The 23548-nt window shown below is 40.4% G+C and overlaps 1 protein-coding gene across 1 annotated transcript in view; it reads right to left on the bottom strand.

The window, feature by feature from the left end:
* The window catches only part of TET1 (tet methylcytosine dioxygenase 1), a 76251-nt gene that overhangs the window by 14979 nt on the left and 37724 nt on the right, over positions 1-23548 (bottom strand). Inside the window, exons 4-11 of the mRNA XM_079976205.1 lie at positions 19573-22180; positions 18153-18243; positions 15954-16047; positions 6695-6903; positions 5943-6093; positions 2363-2452; positions 1172-1309; positions 129-453 (exon numbers count right to left, since the gene is read on the bottom strand). Coding sequence (XP_079832331.1) covers positions 129-453; positions 1172-1309; positions 2363-2452; positions 5943-6093; positions 6695-6903; positions 15954-16047; positions 18153-18243; positions 19573-22180 — 3706 coding nt within the window. The remainder of the gene's footprint in view (positions 1-128; positions 454-1171; positions 1310-2362; positions 2453-5942; positions 6094-6694; positions 6904-15953; positions 16048-18152; positions 18244-19572; positions 22181-23548) is intronic.

The following is a 23548-nucleotide window of genomic DNA, read 5'->3' as shown; positions in this document are numbered from 1 at the left end:
ATACCTAACTTATTAGACACACTGAGAGCTTGATTGTTGATTTCAGATTCTGAGATTCAGCCCTACCTTTGATAAACAGATTTCTGTCAGTATCAGGTAACTTTTGAAACGAGGTTTATTGTACCTACCTAAACTTTTTGAAGCTTTATTGGTATTTTCCTGCACTCTGTTTTTTCCCTTTGCAGGAGTAGACAGCTTCTTCTCTGCTAAGGTTTGCTTCTTTGAGTCTGCTTTCTTCTTTTTCGTCGCTCTACGTGGCTCTGCTAGCATTCTTACTTCTCGTGGGAAAGCAGTAAGCACTTGGATTGCCCCAGCTTTTATCTTGGCTTCCAGACCCTCCTCTGTGCCAAATTCATCTGTTTGTGAGATTTTGTAAAGGGGCAGCACATGCAGCTGCTCATCATTGGGTATCACCCCAACCATGCGGTTATCTTCTTTTGTTAATGTACAAACCTAGCCAGAAAAACGGGGGGGGGGATATAATAAATCATCACTTATTTGTTAGTGAAGCAACTTTAGCAAAGGTGATATTTGGGGTGCTTGTGTGAAATATAAGGACATTCCCCTCTCCTTCAAACATCAAGCCACATGTCATGGTTTGAACAACATTGCATGATTTTAGAAACACTAACAGCACAATCATTCACATATCTACTCAGCTGCTTTTCACCTTTAAAAAGTTCTTCTGTCTACTGACTTTCACAAGTGGGGAACCCCTGGAGCAGATTTTGGGCAGCACAGAGGAGAGAAGTTTTGTTGCACTTGTGGAAGTTGTTCTCCACATGCAATGATTTGGTTCCCTTACCTCTATCAATCCATAAAAACTTTTAACTTTCAATCACGGCAACTTGAAGCGCCCCTTGCAAATTACTTCAGCTTTATAAAGGGGATTGCAACATATCCAAGAACTAGAGGTCTACTTAGGGCAGGAAGCCGATTATTTGTTTTGTCTTGCATTTGTTGCAGTTCTGAATTGCTTTTTATTTTATTTTATAAACGTGGCTTTTTTGCAAGAAGACTTTGTAAAGAAGAGCACAAACAATTAAGAACAAAAGCAAGTCTAGAAATAAGGGTGCATTCACAGCTACAGGGTAGCAACCTAAAGAAGCCAAGTAAATAAATTGTAAATGAACAAGCACTTGGGAAACTGAATCCCAACAATGTTGCATACCACAGTGCTTCCATTGTGCATGTTGTGTGTATCCTTATGGGCATGAGCACAAAAATCGATGCAAGCTGTGACACCAGAAAAAGGTCGGCCATCCTTAATCCCAAGTCGACAGTCAGGACCCAGGTGCTCATTTTCCACCTTAAAAAAAAAAATTATTTATTTATTCAATCATTAATTTTGTATACCACCCTTCATCTGAAGATCACAGGGAGGTTCACAACATAAAAATGCAAAATGAAAACACAAAATACATAATAAAATAAAAACAAATTAATAACTGCCCTCCTACAAATACAAATAAATCTTATCTGGAGATAACATTGTATCTCACCAAACACCACCAGCTTCAGGGACAATTTTTCATTTGAAATGAACAACTGGACTGAGAACACATAAACCCAATTTACATGCCATGGAATACCAAAGGTCACATAAGCATGAGATCACTCCTTTTTTGCCCCTTTCTTTAGCCATCAGGAACTAAAAACCACAATTCCTGGCTTAGCATTACTTCCAAACTAGGGGTTGTGGTTTGTTTTGCTCCAACAAAACAAAACTTGCACACTCTAAGAACGAACCTTGTGTTCACAACGTGGTTTGATTGGAGCAGAACAAACTATAACTCCCAAGGATTATGGTTTGTTGCTCTAACCCACTAGAGGAGAGGACTACAGTAAGAACCATTTGCACACTCATGGTAAACCATTAACCATGGCTAACTTGTTAGTGGTTTACCATGACATGCCAACACTGTCATTGTTATGCATTGCTAAATATGAAAGTAAATGCTTGACTTATTTGATGAGAATTGTGCTAAAAATCCTTAGATCTACAATCTAATTAAAACAACATCTGTCAGGATCTACCAACTTCATGCAATACACTGATCGGCAATGAGGATGAAGAATACAACAATTAGTTTTTTGACCCTGTTAGTAAGCAGGGGACACAGCAGCAGGAATTTGAAAGCTATAACACCAGCAGTGCATTTCTTTCTAGAAGTCCTACAGTGTTTAATGAGACATACTCCCAGTTAAGTGTGCATAGGATCGCAGCTTAGCTGTTCTTTCAGCTAGGCCAGTTAAGGTAACAAAAGGCCTTCAACTAACTTGTGCAGCTTTTCTTTCTGCATCACCAGTATTAAAACGATGATGTGTCATAATAGAGATAATGGAGTTTCTTTGATTTTACCTGGTTTTGAAAAGCATCAGGGGCTAGTTTCTGATACAGTGGAGCAACATCAGTGGCTAAAGTTTGCAAATTGTTTTCGAGATGTTCTTCCTAGACAGGGAAAGGAGTCATCATATCATTTTATAGCTTGAGAAGCAGACTAGTAAAACTGTGAAAGCAACATCAAACGTAGATTCAGTACACTATTTAGTCAGCTTCCTGTGGTTTTGGTTACTAACCCACATGTAAGTTTGCTATCATAATGGCAAAACATAGCAACATTCTTGAGAGTTGCTCAAAGGAAGGGAAAAGCAGTCAGCAAATTAATTGCTTGGCACTAAAAGAAGTTCACAAAAGATCCCAAGTTCACTTTCCATTTCCAAGAGAAAGATCTAATGGAGGTGTTGGAAGGGAGTTCACGTTGGCATTAAAATACAAACATATATTTCTTCTTCAAAGCAAGTACCATGTTTGGAAACCTGCCTCATAATAAAGAAAGTGTTTGTATGATGCTTTAGAGTGTTCCAAGCATTTCACACACAATAGACTAGTTCACATGTCAAATTATGCCAAACCATGGCTACATTCCTCCCTAGTTATTTTGCTGCTGCACCATACTGACCTAAGCCACAGTGTGGCTTTGGGTGTTGTCTAAACCAGCTTCACTGTTTAGCTCTCTTCGGACTAATAACAAGCTGTAACCAAGATTTGTTGTCTGGTTTACAATTTGTAAACCATGGACCCAGGTTCATGCTAAGCCAAACTATGACATAGCTCAACAAAGCACATAAGCAAAATAACCTGAGAAGAGCAAAGCAGCCCATGACTTCACTTTAAGCCATGGTCTGGTTTTGCAAACCAGACTATTATTTCAGTAATACTTACAACTGTCCTGTAAAGTAGGTCATAATTATAATCATCCTAATGTTGCAGATAGGAGCAAAGTGATTCAAATTAAGAGACAGGAGCATACATTAGGCCGCCTACTGAGTTAATAGGGGAGGTAAGTATGAGAACTCTCTGGGTGGATTTCAGTGATGCTTTAACACAATCATTGCAGCAGAAATGCTTGCCAGAGGGAAGGATCTCCCCTCCCCTCCCCTCCCCTCCCCTCTCCCTGCACCCTGTTCTCAGGGTTTGCCCAGCACCCCCAAGCAGATTTGGGGAGGGCATGGGAGTGCATGGGGGAGGGGGGAGACAAGGAGACAGTCCTGTTGTGCTAGTGGGACTTGTGCTGCTTTCCATTAATGCAACCACTTAGCTGAATCCTGCCCTCTGGGTCACAGCCAAGGCTATGGGGGGGGGGAGGGAAAGGGAAAGGAGAGAAGTGAAAAAGCAAACACACAAAATAAAAAACCGTTTTGTTTTAAATTAAAACATTACATTTGCTTAAAGAAAATTCACTTAGACCTATGCTAATTTGGCAAGCACATCTGTTTGACCAAACAACTATTGTTACATTTCTCTGAGCACATAGTGGATATCCTTTAGTTTCTCCTTCCCCACCCCCCAAAAGTTTTTTGTCTACTGTCATCAGTCATTCAGCAATCCCTGAACACTGAGCATGCTTAGCTCTCACTGGAGTCTCCCTCGTTCCTCCCCTAGTTTTTTACCCTCCCTATAATTTTTATACTTCGGCAAATCTCAACTTGCAGACTTCTCCAAAACCTTGTTGTGCCATTCTGGCTACATTAATCTATGGCCTGGACACTGAAAACAGAAGGCATGATGATGAATGGCGAGTGCCTTCTCGGTCTTAACGGAACAGTACAGAATACTCATTGCAATCACATTCTCCCAAGTTGATACATTTTTATGACTTTATTTAGGTTTTGCTAGTCTTGTAGTGGCTCAGTAGTTGAAGCAACATACTTATTTGCAAGACGCTCAGCATGACACTCTGATCCAGTGCGATGACAATCTCACTCTCTTCTGTGAGATGGGGGGAAACCACGCATATACCCCAAGGGATTCCTCTTTGCATCCGTGGATTATTCCCAGATGACACTCCTTGTGCACATGACACCCTCCCTGATCTCCCAAAGATTCCAGGGGATGCCCATGTTGCACAAGCATTAAGACGGCATCTGATGAAGTAAGACTAATCCAGGAAAGCTCAAGCCATAATAAGGGTGTTAATGTTTAAAAATGCTTCAAGACTCTTTGCTGTTTTTGTTGTTGTTACAGCAAAAAACAGACTGAAGAAATCTGGTCGCTCTTAAACGCATGCACAATACCATGAACTCCCACACACAAAAATGTTGCTATCTACCCAATATTTCTCTCTGACTGCATTCTAGCCGACAGAGATATCTGGCTTTATAAATCTATGCTACGTGCTATTCTTACCTAAAAGAACAATCTTACACTTCTTTACATTAAACCTCATCTCACTCCGTCCAGTTGCTCAAATGATCCATATCTGTCTGTACTTTGAATCTATCTTCTTCTGCTTTTGCATTGCTATACTTCCTAGATTTATGTCATCTGCAAAATGATCAATATTCAGTATTTAGCTAAAATAACACCTAATAAAAACAGTGACAGAAACAGAAAACAGATAAGTGATCCATCTTTTTCATCCTTAACATAAGAACTATATGATTTAGCACTTGCTTCAGCAGCACATAAGTATATGAAAACGCCTCATCTCACACCAGCCTGCTTGTTCATTAAGAATTGCACAGGAGTCCCTATTGTGGCCCTCTTGCCAAAGGTGATTCACAGTGCAGGGACACAGGGGAGGATTTTCTCTGTGATAGCCCCAAAACTTGTAACAGTCTCTTCTCTGAGGTGCATTATTCCCCTACATGGTTTTCATTTAGATGACTGGCAAAAACACACCTGCAGACCCATGATTTTGGAAGAGATGAATAACTAGCACAAGGAGAAGGTTTTCACTGTACTTTCAACTTTTTCCTGTCATTATTGTATTTTACAATGGGTTTCAGTTTGTTTATAGCTAAATATGGCTTTAATGGTTTTTTAATGTTGAATGCTTTCAGTGTTTACTGTGTGCCACTCTGGGGCACTCAGATACAGGAAAATTCTGGAAAAAATTAAAATAAACCAAAACCACTATCAGCATGCCCCCTATGCAAGCATGAAGTATTCCAACTTTTTTAAAAATTGGGACTATGGGAAATAAAAACTAATCAGTGGCTGAAATAACTGTTATTTAAACTGACACCTTGAATATGTTTGAGGATGTTCAATTTCTATCTGGGAGGGCACATACATAAACTACAGTCGGCTATGGGCTATTGGAGGCATGAAAGGATGGCATTGGTGAAGGAGCCAGCAAGTTAACTGCAAACAAAAGGGTAAATAAAATGTCAAGAAAGACCTTGGTAAACCAATAATGTATGAGTGCTTTGGCACAAACAGCACTGTCGTGGTGCTCAGTCTTCACACAGAATCTATGTAGTAGGGATAGAGAGGGGGAAATGAGGAGATTACATTAGGTATCATGCTGCCTTGAATGCTTATAAATGTATATGCCCAAGTGATCCAATTAGCAAAAAACCCTGCACCCTTTTTGCTTTTGGTCCCTAAAAAGTAAATTAGAAATTATTTTGAGAAAGGCAGGAAGGACACTTACTTGTTTGTGATCATCAGTGAGAAGTCTAAATTTCCTGGGGGCTTTGCTTCTGGCAAACTTACAGCCATTATAATACATACTCCATGAACAGCCAAATGAGAAGGATGCTCCACATGTCTCTGGATCAAGGCCTTGACAGGCGCAGGTACGACTGTGGAAGATTTAAACAAGTGGCAATCAGCCAGCAGTGCAGCAAGCTTCTATAAATGCATACCCCAAACATCTCTGAACAGAACAATGGAAAAACACACGTGTCATAGTTCATCAGCTGTTTTTGATAATGACCAATTTGGGTATAAATGTTACTTTTCCATTACTGTGTATAAGAGATTTCCTAGTCAATTGACCTTCTAATGGGATATACTAAGTTTATAATTTAAGCTATTTAGAGAAAGAGATCATGCTTGATAGGTTTGGTTGTCATTCCTTCACAGCATCAGAAGCAGCACAAGATGTGGCTCAAGTAAATTAAAATGAAGGGAAACACCTGTCTTCATGTAATTTCTTTTTTTGCCAGAGATGGAAACAGGAGGAGCAGAAAGCTCATTTTGGTCCTCCCACACTATACTCAAATTGGCAATTAAATGTTGGCTACATTCTACTCAACTACAAAATAACACTTTTTCAAGTTTTATGTACTAGGACTATAATCTGAAATCTTAAAAAGAATAATTATGAGTCACAGAAGTAAATTATGTGGGAGAATTAAAACTTTCATGCATCAAAATATCAGTGTTCTGGAGTGCACTCACTCTTCATTTAGTGCACATCTTCGGCTAGTTGGACAGCCATATTTTCTGAGGCTCTGGGTCAGTTCCTTGTATAGAGTGTCAGCCAGAAGATGAGGAATCCCCTCCCAAGCCAAAATAAGTATCACAATGACGGCATTTTGGCAGTGATGTCCTGCACGCTGTCGAACCAAGCAGAGCAGTTTTTCTTCATCACTACTTCTTCGTATCACCTGAAAAACAGGTTGAGTTGTTTGTAGATCAAACAGAAAGGATCTAAGGCACTGATGCCAGTTATTTGTTTGCAGACACCCTGCTGTCGGATTTCTTCTAAAGATCCTGTGCTGACCTGTGTTGGATTTCTTCTAAAGATTGCATATTGCTACCAACCCTTATTTACCAGAATTTTGTTTTATTAGTGTCTTCACCACTCTCTCTAAGTTAGCCACATCTAGAGGGTTATTTGTTACCCATCCCTGCCTCAAGGCACACCAGAACTCCATTTCCTTCTCCTCTTCATGGCTCATGTACAGAGATACATATGTGCTAAAGTGAAGAGGGTAAAGTCAGGTCCTACAGAGCTTCCTCCAATCATGAGCACAGCATCAGACAGGAAAAAGGATTGTGCCTCAAATTCAGTGTTCATTTTGCAGAGATGATGGGTTAGAATAATGGGATTAACTGGTTTGCACTGTGTTACATGTTTGAAAGCTTGTAGATTCTTTTAAATTGGTAGGCAAAACAGTAAAATAATTATTACTAATCTAAACCCACCAGTGTTGTCTTCCCAATGCATCAACTCTAACCAGGTTACAAAACCACAGTTGGAGATGGATTAACAAACTCCATAGTTAGTGTCAATACAGCAGTTATTGCTGAGCCACCACTAAAGCGGGAACGACAAGTCAGAATTTGCAACCAAGTGGAGAAAGGAGAGAAAAGAGCACAGAAACCCATTCCTTGTTCAGTGATTAGACATGTAACATTGGCACTTTGGCCTATAAAAAAAAACGCTTGATGGTAACATTCAATTTACACACTTACTCAGTTCTTCTTTGATAACAGTACCAGTAATGGAAGAGCACGCAAAGCATATGCAAGTCTGGATCTTAGGAAGTTACAGACCATAAAATGCAGAGATACCTACTCACAGGCATATTATGTCACAAATGTGAATGAAATGAAGCAGATGAAACAGAAGGATGTCAAAAGAGGGCTTCTGCTGCCTATACCTCCCCTCCCACCCAGCTGAGTGCCATTGAGAACAGCTGTGGTGCATCCCCAGTGGTAGGCTCCAAACTGTTTCTAGCTAATCAGCTGGGCAGTGGGCCTACAGGCCACACATGAAAGTCAGCTAAGGGCCCAAAGTGACTCACCAATTTCCCAAATGTGATCTACACCCACACATTTTAGCAGTTACTTATGATCCTGGAACAAAGGCATCACCAGCTCATTTGTCTTAGAAAAAACCTCCTATGCTATTTATTCCTTTGTAAAAGTACAACGTTGAAGTACTAAACAGAGATGGTCAGCACAAATAGATTCACAACCAATTTTAGCAAAGTAGCAGGTTCTGTATTCAACTCTACTAGCAGCAAGTTACGTAGCGATTATTCAATGTAAGATATCAGATTTAAACTGCTAAAATACACCAGAAGCCTTACGATCCAGTCTCTCACTGAGTTGTATTCCACAATGCCATTTTTTTGACCAACACAGACTCTGTATTTTAATAGCTGCAGAAATTCAATGTGAGCAGGTTTTCAAATCATTGCACATATTTGACAGCAAAAAGGCATAGCAATGAAATTTCTGCATGCCATGCAACTGTTGTAGGTTCTGTCGGGGAAGGAGGCACCCCTAAATTCAACATGTCTCCTCCAAATACATATCATTCTACTTAAAGTATTTTTGTTAAAACATTTGACGTTTCCAAATACCCAAGATTCCCAAACCACCTGGGGCAATTCTGAGTCACACTTTTAAAGACACTTATGTTCCTTTCTGGGCAGAGTGAAAATCTAAGGCCTATTGGAGAACAAACAACTATAATTCACTGTGGATTGCTTACTTGTAGGGCTGTACCTTTTAATTGGTTTAAATGTTGGATTGAGCCAGCTGTAGCTTAGCTGTTAGTAGAACTATGAGTTATAAGTGCATTTATTTATGTATTTATGGCTTTGCTAAAAGAATTTTATTTTTTGCTTGATGCTATGATTGGGAATGAAAAAGTATTAAAGCAGGTCTACCAAGTCTACTACTCTTTTTTTTACTGAATTTTACAGAAGGCATGCCAGAATTGTAACTTCACATCTTCAGTAATGAAATCAAAATGAATTTACCCTCAAAGTTCTCTTAAAGTGGTCTCTCAATATTATACGTCCTTCAATACTTAAAATGAAACCAGTGCTGATTTTCATAATATCACTAAGTCTATAAAAATAGTGGTATGATTGATTATTCTTGTAAATTTCAATGATAACAACAACAATAAGAAGAAGAATAAACCTTTATTGTCACCACACCAACTGTGTGCAGTGAAATTAAACTAATTTCTCAGAATTTCTATTATCACCATCACATTACAGTGGTACCTCAGTTTAAGAACAGATCTGTTTAAGAACGATTCAGTTTACGAACTCCGCAAAACCGGAAATAGTGTCCCGGTATGAGAACTTTACCTTGGTTTAAGAATGGAATCCGAAGGGTGGAAGGGCACCAGCGGCAGGAGACCTCATTAGGGAAAGTGTGCCTCAGTTTAATAACGGTTTTGGTTTAAGAACAGACTTCTGGAATGGATTAAGTTCGTAAACTGAGGTACCGCTATATACTGGAATTCGCAGTACTGCCTACTATCCCAGTAACCACAATGTTCTGCAAACTTCCTGGGTAGAACAGTTGTGGAGCTGTATTGACATAAGGTTTTTATTTTTGAATTTCACCCTACTGTAAATCAACAATGTTCAAACTTCAACATGTGACTGCAGATTAGGTTATTCATCCTTTTTTAAAAAAAGTTTATATCCTGCCTTTCTTCCATGGGACTCAAGGTTACCTACAAAATTCCCAAGCAGTGTACCATCCAAGCACCAGCCAAACTGAGATCAGTTTAGCTTCAGACTGTCTCTATATGCAACATGCCTATACTGCTCACCTTTACAGACATACAGTTACTCACAGACTCATGCAAAAAGTGAAACGTACGTCCCATTCTTAGGAATCATTCTTGGTAACTTAATTGTTTCAAATCATGATGTTGAACAAATCCACTTACATCTTCAACATCTTCAAGCAAATGAGAATTTTTATTTGGAACCACAAACAACAGAATAACTGAAGACATTCAAAGCACTATCTTTCTCATTCTTAAAAACATCAAATGCAGAGGATCATGAAAGTATACGATCTCCCCCTCAACTAAAGTTTGAAATGGTACAGTACAGGAAGCACTGAACCATGTGCTACTTCTGCATTTTTTAATTGGCTTTTTAGATTGTCTGCTTTTCTGCTAAATTACATGCTAGAGAACCTGCTGTAGCCTGAATTTATCTCAAGGATGTTCTCCTTTTCCTACACACTGGGAACTCCTGAATATGAAATGAGCAGGTAATAGATGGCATTTCAACATACTTCAAATTTGAAATACCTTCCCACTATGTTGGTGTTTCATAATGGCATATAATCAGCAGTCATTATGCAGGAGTACTTTTAGGATCTTGCATGATCAAATATTCTAGAGATACTTAAATCTTCCAATGTTATTGACTTGTATATGTAAAAGACTATTCCTTAAATAAATTATTAAAAATATCCGTTTTTACAAAACCACATACCCCAATGTCTAGAATGCACTTATAAAAGTTAATGCCATGGGCAAGCATACTTCCTGCAGCAGTTTTAACTGCTTGGGTTCTACTTACTTGAAATATCTCTTTTAGATTGCTGAAGCAACTGTCTCAACCCTTGGCAGGAGCTCTGGAATAAGGAATAAGTTCTCTGTGAATAAATATTACTTGATGTAGATTGTCCCTTCAACATCAGCCAACTAACTAATATGAACGTGCATGGGTTCACACACATATAAATGATAGAATGAATTGCACTAATGTGGAATCCAAACATAAGGTAAAATAGCTTCTCTCTATGGCAGTATAGATTAGGGCAGTTAATTCCAAAATGGAAAATCCTGCAGACAAGATTCCATCTGCCTGCAGTGACAGACAGCAACTCTAAGAAAGACTGCAGAGCAGTGGCTTACAATGCATGCAAGACAAATGGAACCCAGAAAAAAGACTCCAGTCAATAAAACACTTGAAATCATATCAGTTTATAACAGCCTGGTTCGCACAAAACATTAAGCCACAGTTTGTTTGAATATCTGGACTCAGCCCAGCAGTCTAACCATGGTTTGCTTTCGGCCAGCAAACCACAATATGAAGCTGTGGCTTGTTATTGGCTTAAACATCATGTCTGGTTTTAGCATTATGCTTGAACACAACCATGGAATGCTTGGCACCCCAACCCAGATACTCAAAGGGACAAGGCAAGAGGAAGCAAGCCAAGGTTGGGAGAAACAAGTCATGGCTTAGCATTATGTGCAAATACACCAAGTGTGTCACTTCCGCCAGTATAAAAAGCAACAATGCGGCAAAAACTAAATAGGAATTGAGGTATGCATTAACCAGCCCCAGGGGAAGAATGTAAATTGTGGCAATTTATTTGAACTCTGACACATTGCTCAAACCTTCATGTAGCAAGATCTCTAACCTATTATTCTTCCATCACCAAAGATACTACCATGGATTTAAATTTTCTGGATGTCTAGTCCAATCACTACTGGAATATTGTGACATGAAGATATAACACAGGTGAGAACAGTAAGCTCTAAATGAAATGGCACAGTGCAGATATGCAAAGTCAAGTCTCTACTGGTCTGATATGCACAACGCTTTAAACCACAATTACACAAAACTGTGGTTTTAAGGTGAACATGAAGCATACATGTCTCTTCTACCCTGCTCTTATTGCTGGCAGGAGCTAGGCAGCCATGGTCTGGCTAAGTGTTACCTCTGAACTTGAGCTTGTGATTCATTTCCTCCAAACAACCTTAGCTCCCAACAGGGGTGGAAAACAAGCAAAATGGCCATGGTTTCAGTAAGGTGCAGCCGCATCCTGCGTGTTACTCTTGAAACCATAGTTTAGTTTAACTACGGTTTAAAGGATGTGAAAATGAGACCACTGTCTAGAATGCAGGAAAGTGCTGAGCACTTCAGCTTTTAAAAAAGATCCTAACTGCAGCTTTGTTTTCTCTCTTAATTGTACCCTGTAGCTTCTTCAATGCACTATAATCCTTATCACACCAAGATGACATTTAAGAGACCAGTCAGATATAGACTGCAGAAAAGACCTTGTGGTTCTATCGAACAAGGGTCTATTGAACAAAAACACTGATCTTCCACACTTTCTTTACAGCGTTAAATTTTATAATTTAAAATTTTGACAGTGGAACAGACTTCCTCGGAAGGTGGTGGACTCTCCTTCATTGGAGGTGTTTAAGCAGAGATAGGATGGTCATCTGTCATGAACGCTTTAGTTGAGATTTCTGCATTACAGGGGTTGGACTAGATGACCCTCAGGGTACCTCCCAACTCTACAATTCTATGAGAATTTGAAATTGGAGAGAAACTATAGGAACAGCTCAAAGCCACATGACAGAAAAACAGGATGAAGCTTTTAGAAGATGGTCAAATAAAGACTACAGTGGTACCTCGGGTTAAGTACTTAATTCATTCCGGAGGTCCGTACTTAACCTGAAACTTTTCTTAACCTGAAGCACCACTTTAGCTAATGGGGCCTCCTGCTGCTGCTGCACTGCCGCCACCGCGCGATTTCTGTTCTCATCCTAAAGCAAAGTTCTTAACCTGAAGCACTATTTCTGGGTTAGCGGAGTCTGTAACCTGAAGCGTATGTAACCCGAGGTACCACTGTACTGAGGTTCATCTCCCTGCTTTAGCAGATCATTACAGATAATTTCCAAACTGTATATATTACACTTTTCCCCATTCTCACTAATGTTATCTATTCTTGAGACTTTTCATTTCCGTCTTTTATAGCTTGGGACCCAAGTACCTAAAAGAGCACCTCCTCCAATATCATCCACCTCAAGTCTTACAGTCAGTGGGGGAGGCCCTGTTGGTGGTGTCCGCCATCTTGTTAGTTCCCAATTTATGGAATGCTTTCCCTGGTGAGGTACATCTCCCTTCCTCATTATTAACAATCAGAAGGAATTTAAAAGCCTGTATATTCACCCAGGCATTTGATGGCTGAAATATACTGCTTTCTGGCAACCTTGAAATTATTTAGGTGCAAGGATATCTGATTGTTTTCAAATGATTTGCATTGTTTTTAATTACAAAATCAATATAAGTGCTTAAAAGTTGGGGAGAAATGTCCCCAATAGTCTAAATACATCCTAAATCATTGTAATTTATTCTCTCTCTCACTCCTGATATATAAAGGTAAAGGGACTCCTGACCATTAGGTATAGTTAAGGACGACTCTGGGGTTGCGGCGCTCATCTCGCTTTACTGGCCAAGGGAGCTGGCATACAGCTTCCGGGTCATGTGGCCAGCATGACTAAGCCGCTTCTGGCAAACCAGAGCAATGCACGGAAACCCTGGTTAACTTCCCGCTGGAGCGGTACCTATTTATCTACTTGCACTTCGTGCTTTCGAACTGCTATGTTGGCAGGAGCAGGGACCGAGCAATGGGGGCTCACCCTGTCATGGGGATTTTAACCGCCAACCTTCTGATTGGCAAGCCCTATGCTCTGTGGTTTAACCCACAGTGGCACCCGCATCCCTCCCGATATATCAATATATGCCTCTTAATATTTTTACAATTCTTTAACTAGTGTAAAGCATAAAAACAATATAATTACAACAAAAATAAAGCAGTAGTATAAAAGCATCATGGATGACTTTGTTGGCTACAACCCCAAACCAGGAATTAATATAAAGAAAAGCAGGATGAGATTCTTATGGGTCAGGGAAAGCCTGGGCGAAAATATCTGACTTCACAAAACATCTGAAACAACTGATGGTTGCTGCTTCACTTACAGCAAAGGGTATTTCTTAATGCAGGGCAATAACAGAAGATGCCCATTTTCATATCATTACCCTATGACATTCTGTAGGGTACAGTACTACAAGAATTTCCTCAGATTATCTGATTGATCCTACAGGCAGGCAGTCTTTCAGGTATCCTGGTCTGAGTTGTTTATTTATATGTTAACAACAAGACCTTCAACATGGCCCAGTACCTGATGGGCAGCCAGCGCAGTTTCCTCAGCACAATGTAACACATGCCTGTCCAGGTATTCCACACAAAAACCGGGGCACAGCATTCTGCACTAGCTGCAGCTTCCAAACTAATCTCAAGGGAAACCCCACAAAGAGCACATATTTAACACCAATTCAGCAAAAATATAAACTATATAAATGTCAAATATTAAGTTTGGCGTTATAGATGACCACAGTCTATAATAACAGAATACAATTGTTTCAATCCATCTTGTCCATTGTATGCTTTTTAATTTTTATGTACACAGCTTGGAAACTTTAGTAATTCATTCATATATAAATACTTTAAACATTTTTAAAAATGCAGGAAAAAATCTTTAAAATTTAGTTTTCTTCAGTGTTGTCTACCCTTATATTGAGCACAATGGCCAATGTTGGTTCTCCAGTGTTTGTTCTATAAGAACAAAGCACAACATATTGCCATTATTGTTTCACCTTAAATTAGTTCTTAGCACAAATTTGAAGCCCACACTTAAGCCAGTGAATCTCTGTGAATGACATAAGTTTTCCTACTAACACAGAAAATAGCATAGAGTTTACCAGTTCACAGACAACTCTGCTCCAAATAAGCTATTTCATTGTGCTATCCTAACTGTGCAGCTTAGGTAATGCCGCTGAATTAAAATGGAAGAGAATCAACACAGGCACTCACTTTCAATACTGAAACCACAATACAAAGCTCAGAGCAAAATAGATCTTAACCTATGTGCATAGTTATATAAGAAACTGACACCGAACAAACCTTAATTTGCTCTTAATTTTCCAAGAAGAGAAACAGGGGTTAGTTTAGTCAGAAATTAATTTTATTTGAGTGGTGTAAATACCTGCATGTGAGAAGGGATAAGATAATGGGAGCAGTGGCATTTACTTTAGAATGCTTCATTATCAGTTCAGGTACAAACAAGGGCTAAAAAGCACTGCAGAATGACTCATTCCAACAGCTGTCACATTAAATGGTTTATTGGTAAGGAATAACAAATTGATATTCCATGTTCAAAATCAGACACCAGATTTAAGGCACATAGCAAACGGGAACACCTGGTTCTTGCATTGTTTTAAAATGCAGAGTTCACATACAAAGACAGTACCTAACACCCACACATACACTTGTGAGGAAGGAAGCATAGTATCATAGTTTAGGACCCCAAGCTGGTATAGTAGATGCTACAACCCATCCTAGGGATTAATTTGCTGATATCCATAATCTTCAGAACAAAGCCATTTAATAAAAACTGGACTAACTATTAAAATAAACCCAATATGCCTCTGAACAAGGTGTGGCTTACAGGTGGCTGGTGTAACATAATGGTTAGTAACATAAGCTGTGATCTGAGAAGTCTACAGCTCATATCCCAGCTCAGTCATGAACTTACCCATTCAGCCTCAGGCCTCTTGTTTGTATTGTGACAGTAATACTGCCCTGTCATAGAACAGCTGTAAAACTTACCAAGATTAAATCCAGAGGTTCGGTGTGCAGTGACACCAGTATGCTGATAATACCCATGCCACCCTGCATTGTCTAGGGAGACAATAGAAGTCCTCAGTGTGGGATAAGGCTAAAAACCCAAGCAAAACTTCAGTCCCAATAGTACCAGCCACCACTGAAGTAATTTCTGTCTTTGGATGATCTACTGAGCAGCTTGTAAGCTTTTTCCTGCTGGTTTTTGTTTTGTTTACTGTTGCTGATTTTTAATTCAATTCATTCATTCATTCTTGGTTGACTGGCTTAGATTTGATCATTGGTCATATTGTGCAACCTTTTTGATTCAAAGGGGGTAACAAAATTATTTTAAAGTATAAATAAATAGCGCTTTGATCACTAAGAAAAAAACACTTCATGGGCCTTAAGCACCATAGCTGCAATAAAAAAATGAATTTCAAGAATACAAATAAAGATATATTACTATAAAACAAAAACTTACCCACTTGGCAATTGGACACCCTTGGGAGCTTTTTCCTTCTCTGCCTGTATACACAACTACCTCAATTCTTACAGCACTTCCTTTTGCTCCATATCTGTAGAAAGGAAAAACTAGTAAGGATTATGAAATATCCTAGTAATTAATTCCGTTAACAAGTAGAGAAGCAACAGGCTACTATTCTGCTGGTGTCGCCCAGAGTGGCGGGGAAAACCCAGCCAGATGGGCAGGGTATAAATAATAAAATTATTATTATTACTACCCCTTCTGTGGCACTGAAATAAAAAACCACTTTCCCCATGCTCCTTTTTCACATGTTGTCCAAGAGATCCCATTTTCATTGCTAGCATACACTACTCTGACTATAGTACTTTAGAGAATCATTCCTATCTTGTCCTCTTATTCCCAGTTCTTTCTATCCCACCCAATAACTGCTACTAAAAACTAGGGCTGTCATCAATTATCTTAGATGATCATATGAACTGTAATTCAACCAATTAAATCTGCATATGTTTGCACATTAATATAACAATGGTTTTATCAAATAAATGTTATAGCAGGAACCTTTAAAAAGAGGCATTCCCTCCAGAGAGAGAGACCGAGAAAGAGAATGTTTCTTCCCCATTTGCAACTGAATGAAAAATGCCCTTATAAACATTTAAGATCTGCTTTCCATGTAATTGTGGCACCTTTCCAGCCAATTTAATACATTCTGTTAATCCAACCAATAAATTTACTAAATGTGGGAGCCCAAAGTAAAACATCTACACTTTACAAACACACCAGATCTTCAATGTAACCACACGGAGAACTCCAACAAAATAAGAATGGGATTAACCTACATCATGTGCCCTCTCACCAGAAGTGCTGTGCAATGACTTCTGCTTGTGCAATGGGGCTTCCCTCCTCTTCCCATATGCCCCCTGAAATGGGCTCAGGAAAACAGAACAGCATGCCGGGGGGAAGGGGGGTGTCATTCCATCTGGCAAGCAGCATTCAGAATGTCTGGAATAGCATGATGATGCAATGCACCCTAGGACTATAGTACTAGATTCATCTGACAAAGTGTCCATGAAAGCTTGGGCCGTACTAAATGTGTAAGCATGTTAAGGTGACCTCAGTATCTGGAGTATGTGGAAAGCATATCATGATGCAGCATGGGATGCTGTACTTCAAAGAAACATTCAAAGAGAGCAATCAGAAGTCCTGACGGGCATCTACAATTCCTTAGGTAAAGGTAAAGGTGCGCCTGACCATTAGGTCCAGTCGTGACCGACTCTGGGGTTGCGGCGCTCATCTCGCTCTATGGGCCGAGGGAGCCAGCGTTTGTTCGCAGACAGCTTCTGGGTCATGTGGCCAGCATGACTAAGCCACTTCTGGCGAACCAGAGCAGTGCACGGAAACGCCGTTTACCTTCCCGCCGGAGCGGTACCTATTTATCTACTAGCACTTTGACGTGATTTCGAACTGCTAGATTGGCAGGAGCTGGGACCGAGCAACAGGAGCTCACCCCATCGTGGGGATTCGAACCGCCTACCTTCTGATCAGCAAGTCCTAGGCTCTGTGGTTTAACCCACAGTGCCACCCGCGTACAATTCCTTAGGCACACCTAAGAGAACTCTGGATTGTAGCTGATGATAAGCAACTGCCAATGTGACTTGGCTCTGAAAAGGAAAGCATGCACCTTGCAACTCTTGTTCAGGAAATCATTTGGCCTCTCTCCTCTGTCAAGATGGTATCTGAACTTCCCTCAAGCTCTAGCTGGCTTCCAGCCCAGTACTACAATTGGCCACGTTGTCCTTTATTTACCTCCTGTGACTGACCATCTGCCTTGGATACAGTCCTAAGAAACCAACACAGAAGAGATGACTCTTCCAGACCTCAGCACACCATGTCACATACCCACTTCCTGTCCAACTCCCAACACCAACTGTCTTATGAGAGTCTCAACCCCTTTCCTGAAGACAGAGTCAGCACTCAAAAAGCAGCAGCATTCTAGTTACTGCAGCTCAAATACAGATAGTGTAGTTCCGACCTAGTATAATCAGGCAGGGAGACCGTAGGTAAGTACCGCAAGAAAAAAAATAAGTTATAAACCACTTATACTATCATCATATATATTTGATTTATTTTTTTTGGGGGGGTGTATAGCGCTGTGCCTATATTTAATCAACTTTTACTCACTGATATGTATTTTCTCACCTGTCTTCCATTATTTCCCTGACTGCAGCAACACTTGGTCCCGTTCCAAGGTGTGTATAATATGGCCCTTCATCCTTCTCTATAATTTGCTCTACAGAAATAATTAAAAATAGCTGTTAAAATTATTTCATGTACCGAGTACACACATACAGTTGTGGGTTTTTTTTAAAAGAGGAGAAAGATAAACATATACAGTAAAATATTTATTAGGCATGTCATACACTCCAGGCTGGAGTTAAAAGACTTGGTGGAGCTCCAAGTCTGAGAAGGCTGAGGAATATTGAAGGGATTAACAGTGGGGCCTTTATCAAAACAGAAATGCTATGGAATCTTTTGAAAATGTTCACATTTTGAACTAGAGTCAGGTTTATTATTGTTAACTGGCTTATCATTAATATAATACTTCATTCCCTTTCAGATACTGAAGAACAGGAGCCAAATGCATATATACACATCAAAAACCTGGGGGTGTCCAATACACGGATAGTGGCATTGGGGGGGAGCGCTGCGCCGCCAGCCAGCTCGTTGGTGGGAGCGCAGCTTCCCCTGATGCTGCAGCGAGAGGGGATCAATCTGGAGGGTGTTTCCTGCCTACGGGCGGGGGGGGGGGGGAGAGAGAAGCTGTGCGCCACCAGCCACCTGCACGGGAGCACAAATTCCCCCAATGCCGCGGTGCACAGCGGGTGGTCCCTGGGTCGTTTCCTGTGCACGGCGGCATCAGGGGAGGTTGTGCTCCCAACTGGATGGCTGGCGGGAGTGCAACTTCCCCCAATGCCGCTGCACACGGGAAATGATCTAGGGAGTGTTTCCTGTCCGCAGCTGCGTGGGAGGAGAGGTTCAACAACTATGGGCCATCTCCCCTCATTTTCCTAAAATTGACTCCCCAAAAATACGGGGGGGGGGTGTCTTATACATGAGGGCGTCTTATAGACGGAAAAATACGGTAAATAACATACTGCTTTTACCAAGGACACATTGGAATTCAATGAGACAACCAAAGAGAGCAGTGATAAAGATATCCCCCCTGTATTATTTATAAAGGTTGTTATTCCCTAATTCTCAACAAACCAACAAAACAATTTTCCTCCCTGTTTGTTGCAGAGAAACAGGAAGTCAGCAATTCCCTGAAGTGCAGGGCTGAATAAGTATTTTCAACTGATAACATCACCTCTTTAGGTAACTGGAAATTCTTCCACTACTGTTGGAAGTCACAGCCAGATGGTAAATTCAGGTAATCAAGCAGTTACTTGATTAGTATATGGAGTGATATAGAGTCATCTTTTCACTTATGTGGTGGAGACTTGGAGACTCACTTCATCAGAGCAGGCAAGAGGCAACATTTGCAAGATAAAAATTCTAAAGGAATCCTCAGTGAGAAAACTTTCAGAACTCCATGCAAAATGAACCAAATTACACTTACCAACACAATCACAGCTTGGAAAATCAGTCTGTCCTTTCTTTGTAGGTGTATCGATTAGGTTCTTTGTAGGGGTGTCCAAGAACTTCATAGGCGATTCAAGAAAACTACTGAGTGTATTCTTTGTTGGAGAACACCCTAAGATCCCTGTTCTCTGTGTGTTCTCAGTCTCCAAGCTTCTTGATGTTGGAACTGTAACTTCACTTGCACACTCTGCTTTCCTGAGAGCCTGCAAGGTTTCCCCTGGGGAGGCTAAGCTACAGTTAATGGACATGGTTTGCAATTTCTGGCCCATTTGTTGTTCCACAGCACCGCACTCAAGTTTTGCTTGGTTTTCCTTGCACATTTCATCTGCTCCTTGACCAAAGATCTGAGGCAAAGGATGCATCTGAGCCATGTTCATTGTTTGCTGTACCTGAGAATTCTTGTCTTTTTCTGTAAACAACTGTACATTTTCACTTCCTTGGTTCAAACAGGATTTTGCTTCGAAGTGAGGGATAGTCAGAAGACTATTGGAGAGTAGGCCACTATGGTGCAGAGCAGCTGGGGCAGCACCTGGAGGATTAGTGCCCCGTGCCTCATTGGAGCCCATAGTTTTTATGTGCTCAGGCACCATTTCAAAGCCAAACAACTTGTCTTTCACTTTGTCTTGTGTTGAAGCAGGCAAAGGCCTGTGGTATATTATTTGAGTTTTCGGAAGAAATAATGCAGCTGCTTTTTGTTGTGATGACAAAGTATTCCGATTCCATGCCTTCTGTACTTTGGCTTTAGAAGATCTTTTCCCCAAAGCAGTTAGTTTCGAATCCTGTGACGCGTTACGACCCACCTTGCGTAGTTTAGAAGGCTTTTTCGGTATGTCCTGTAATTCACTAAGATGGCAATCTTGTTGTAGCTGATTTTGTTGGTCAGGCATTACTTGAGGCTTCTTTTTTAATCTTTTTGCCCTCGGTACTGGTTTTTCATTTTTCCGTGTTGGTTGCCTTTGCTTGACTAACAATGGACTATAATTGTTCCTTACAAATACAGATTGTTTCTTCTGCAATAGGCACTGGTCCTGTTTATGTTTTGGTTGCATATCGGGTGGTATTCGACTGAGAAGCGATGTCTTCTGGTCTGGGCTTGCTTTGCTTGATTCAATTATTGCTGCAAGTTGAGTTAATTGGGTGGCTACCTCTTCCTCATCCTGGCTATGAATATTTCCCCTAAATACAGAATTACTTTTTGAATTTGAGCCATGGACAGCCTTCCCCTCCCACTTTCCAAGCATGTCTACTCTGCTCCTCCGCTGTTTGACAACACTTGAGATTTTGGAGCATGGCCCAATGGCAGCTTTATGATAAAGAGGGTGTTTCTTGGTAGTATGACCTGAAGTTCCACCAGACACTAACGCAGATAAAGACTTGGTATCTCGTGGGGAGAAATGTAGCCTACGCAATAAGCTAGATGGACCAGTGGTTTTACTGGGGAATTCAGAAATAGCACCTTGACCATTGTAAAGCAAACTCTTAGGAAAGATTCTTCTCTGTGAAGCACCATGAGAAAAGAGCTGCTGGTCTTTCTGTGGACAAGCCCCTTTGATTGCTATCAATGCAGATGACGTCAAGGGACTTTTAGGAAGGGTTCTTCTCTGCAAAGGAGCATGAGGAAAGAGCTGCTGGTCCTTCTGTGGACAACTTCCTTTGATTACTTTCAATGCAGATGATGTCAAGAAACATGAATTATCCTTTTTGTAATTGTTAAGTGAATGTGAACTTTGCTCTTCTATGCACTGAACTCTTTCTGGTTTAGCTGGTAAGGGAGCTCCTGGAGGGACTTCCGACAAGCGTGTCAATGCCTCAATAGCTACAACCTGTTCTACAGTTAAATTTCGGTTTTTAATCAAAGATAAAAAAGTTGACTGAAGTGACAAATCTTCAGGTTGCAAATCTTTGCTTGGAGCACCATTTGAAGCACCATCATCAAGGCAGCCATCTTTGTCATGCACGGGAGTGCAAGATGGCTTGTCCTGAAGATCTAAAAGTGAAATAGTTTGTAAAAGTGAGTTCTCAGATTCCTGAATGGCATTAGAGTTTTCTGTCTGCTGCGCTAGAACGCGATCCTTCTTTTCTGGAAGAGCACCACATGTTCCAGTTGTCAAAGTGCTGATATTGTTCAGTTGAGCAGCGCAACCCAAAGATGCATCCAAGTTGCTTTCTGGGCAGCTGTTTGCCGGATCAGCACCTGTTTTTTTCAGCAACAAGTCACATTCTGCTGGTGAATAAGGAATGCTTTTAATGCCATTTCTAACAGTTTGTGCAAGCAACTTTTTGGGGTCATCTAACACGTTGGAAGAATGAACAGCTTTTGGATCCTTTTCAAAATGTTTCGAGTTCTCATTCCTTGCTCTAGCTCTACAGAGGTCACCGTTCACATGGACGCTAAGTGATGGCTTCTCATTCTGTGCCCACTTCTCCGTTTCTAAGCCAGTCATACTTCCCTTTTCATCTGCCTGTACATTTTCCCAAGGCAGCAAATGGCTTGGTTTCACCTTGGGTTTTTCGCCATGGCCGTGGGCAACACAGTCCATGAGCTCTGGTCTGCAGCCATTGACTGGTTTGTTTTCTAAGTCTCCCTGAAAAACAACACAAAAATAATTTTAGCCAATACTGTTATTCCTGAATATACAGATGCATCGGAACTACCCTAATTAACCTTTTTATGGGCAAAAGTATTTAAGCATCAGCAGTCCAACACTGTAGCAGCGGTAGTGTGAGAATGCAGCCCAAAGGAAGGTGCTTGCTTCCAAATAAAGGAGATTTTTCAAGGGTGGAGGTACCAATTCAGTGATTTCCACTGAAATAAAAATTATGTTTAGAAAAAAAGTTTAGGAGCAGGTTATATAAAGTTTTGGTTTTTCCCAATATAGAGAGAGTATACAGTAACTGTAGGTAACACTTGCACCCTGAAGCCTAACTTTTGCCTAACTGAATGTGTGTCTTGGAGTTGGTTCAGTGGTCTGTGACTGAGGAAACACTGTATACATATTATCAGGAAAAGGGAAGAGGTGGACTACAAGGTATGTTGAGGAATATTCCACCTTATCAATTCTACATTTGAGAGCTATTCAAACATCAGAATATTGCCTTTACCAAACATCTTATTATGAATATTGGAGTACAAACTCATCCACATTTTTCTATAATGAACAATAATCTGCCTTTTGCCATTTTAAAGTTTTATTACACTATTGTAAATTGTTCATCGGCCACATATAATGGGGTAGAAATTTTACTGGAAACAAAGATCATCAACCAGAGTCCTTTTAATTGGACAGGTCAGCTAATACTGTACATTCTGAAGCTTTGGTGCTTTTTTTCTGGAGATGGAAAGAGAAGTCTGGATTTCAGACTTGCAACAAAGACAAAATCAACTTTGGGACCACACTGCATATTGTCACAGGTATGGAACTGCATTATTTGCAAATGGAAGGAAAGGGGGTTGACTTCTGCTATATAAAACGTGAAGAGGTAAAACACCAGTATACTGAGTCACACAGAGATTTACCTTCACCTATTAAAAAAATTAACATAAATGGTTTTCATACCACAGCCTACATTCCAATTTATCTTGGAGTAGTAAAATGCCCCTAACCAAGGGTGAAATATCTGGGTAGGTCTGTTTTCCCCAAATCAGTTTTTGTTTGAAAAACCCCACGGAACGTTCTTTTATCCCAATATGTTAACGTTAGCTAGGACAAATAAGCACACCAGTGGCAAAAATCAATCAATTCCTTTTTGTCCCAGGCTCTTTAAGTGTACAGAAAGAAAAATAGAAGTAAAGTAGTTAAAATTTGGGGGACACTGGTTTGCTGCTGTGCAGGTGACATAGTGCTTAGCTGGGGGTGCTTTCTATGAATGGGATATTATCAGGGTGATAAGAATGATAGTATGGAAATGTGGCACACAAAGGGCAAAGGCCAAAGCTCAGTGGCAGAGATGTG

The sequence above is a fragment of the Podarcis cretensis genome, assembly GCF_951804945.1.
Source record: "Podarcis cretensis genome assembly, chromosome: 5".
NCBI classification, from domain to species: Eukaryota; Metazoa; Chordata; class Lepidosauria; order Squamata; family Lacertidae; genus Podarcis; species Podarcis cretensis.
Note: the sequence above shows the minus strand (reverse complement) of the source record. Positions and strands in the feature narration are given on the sequence as shown.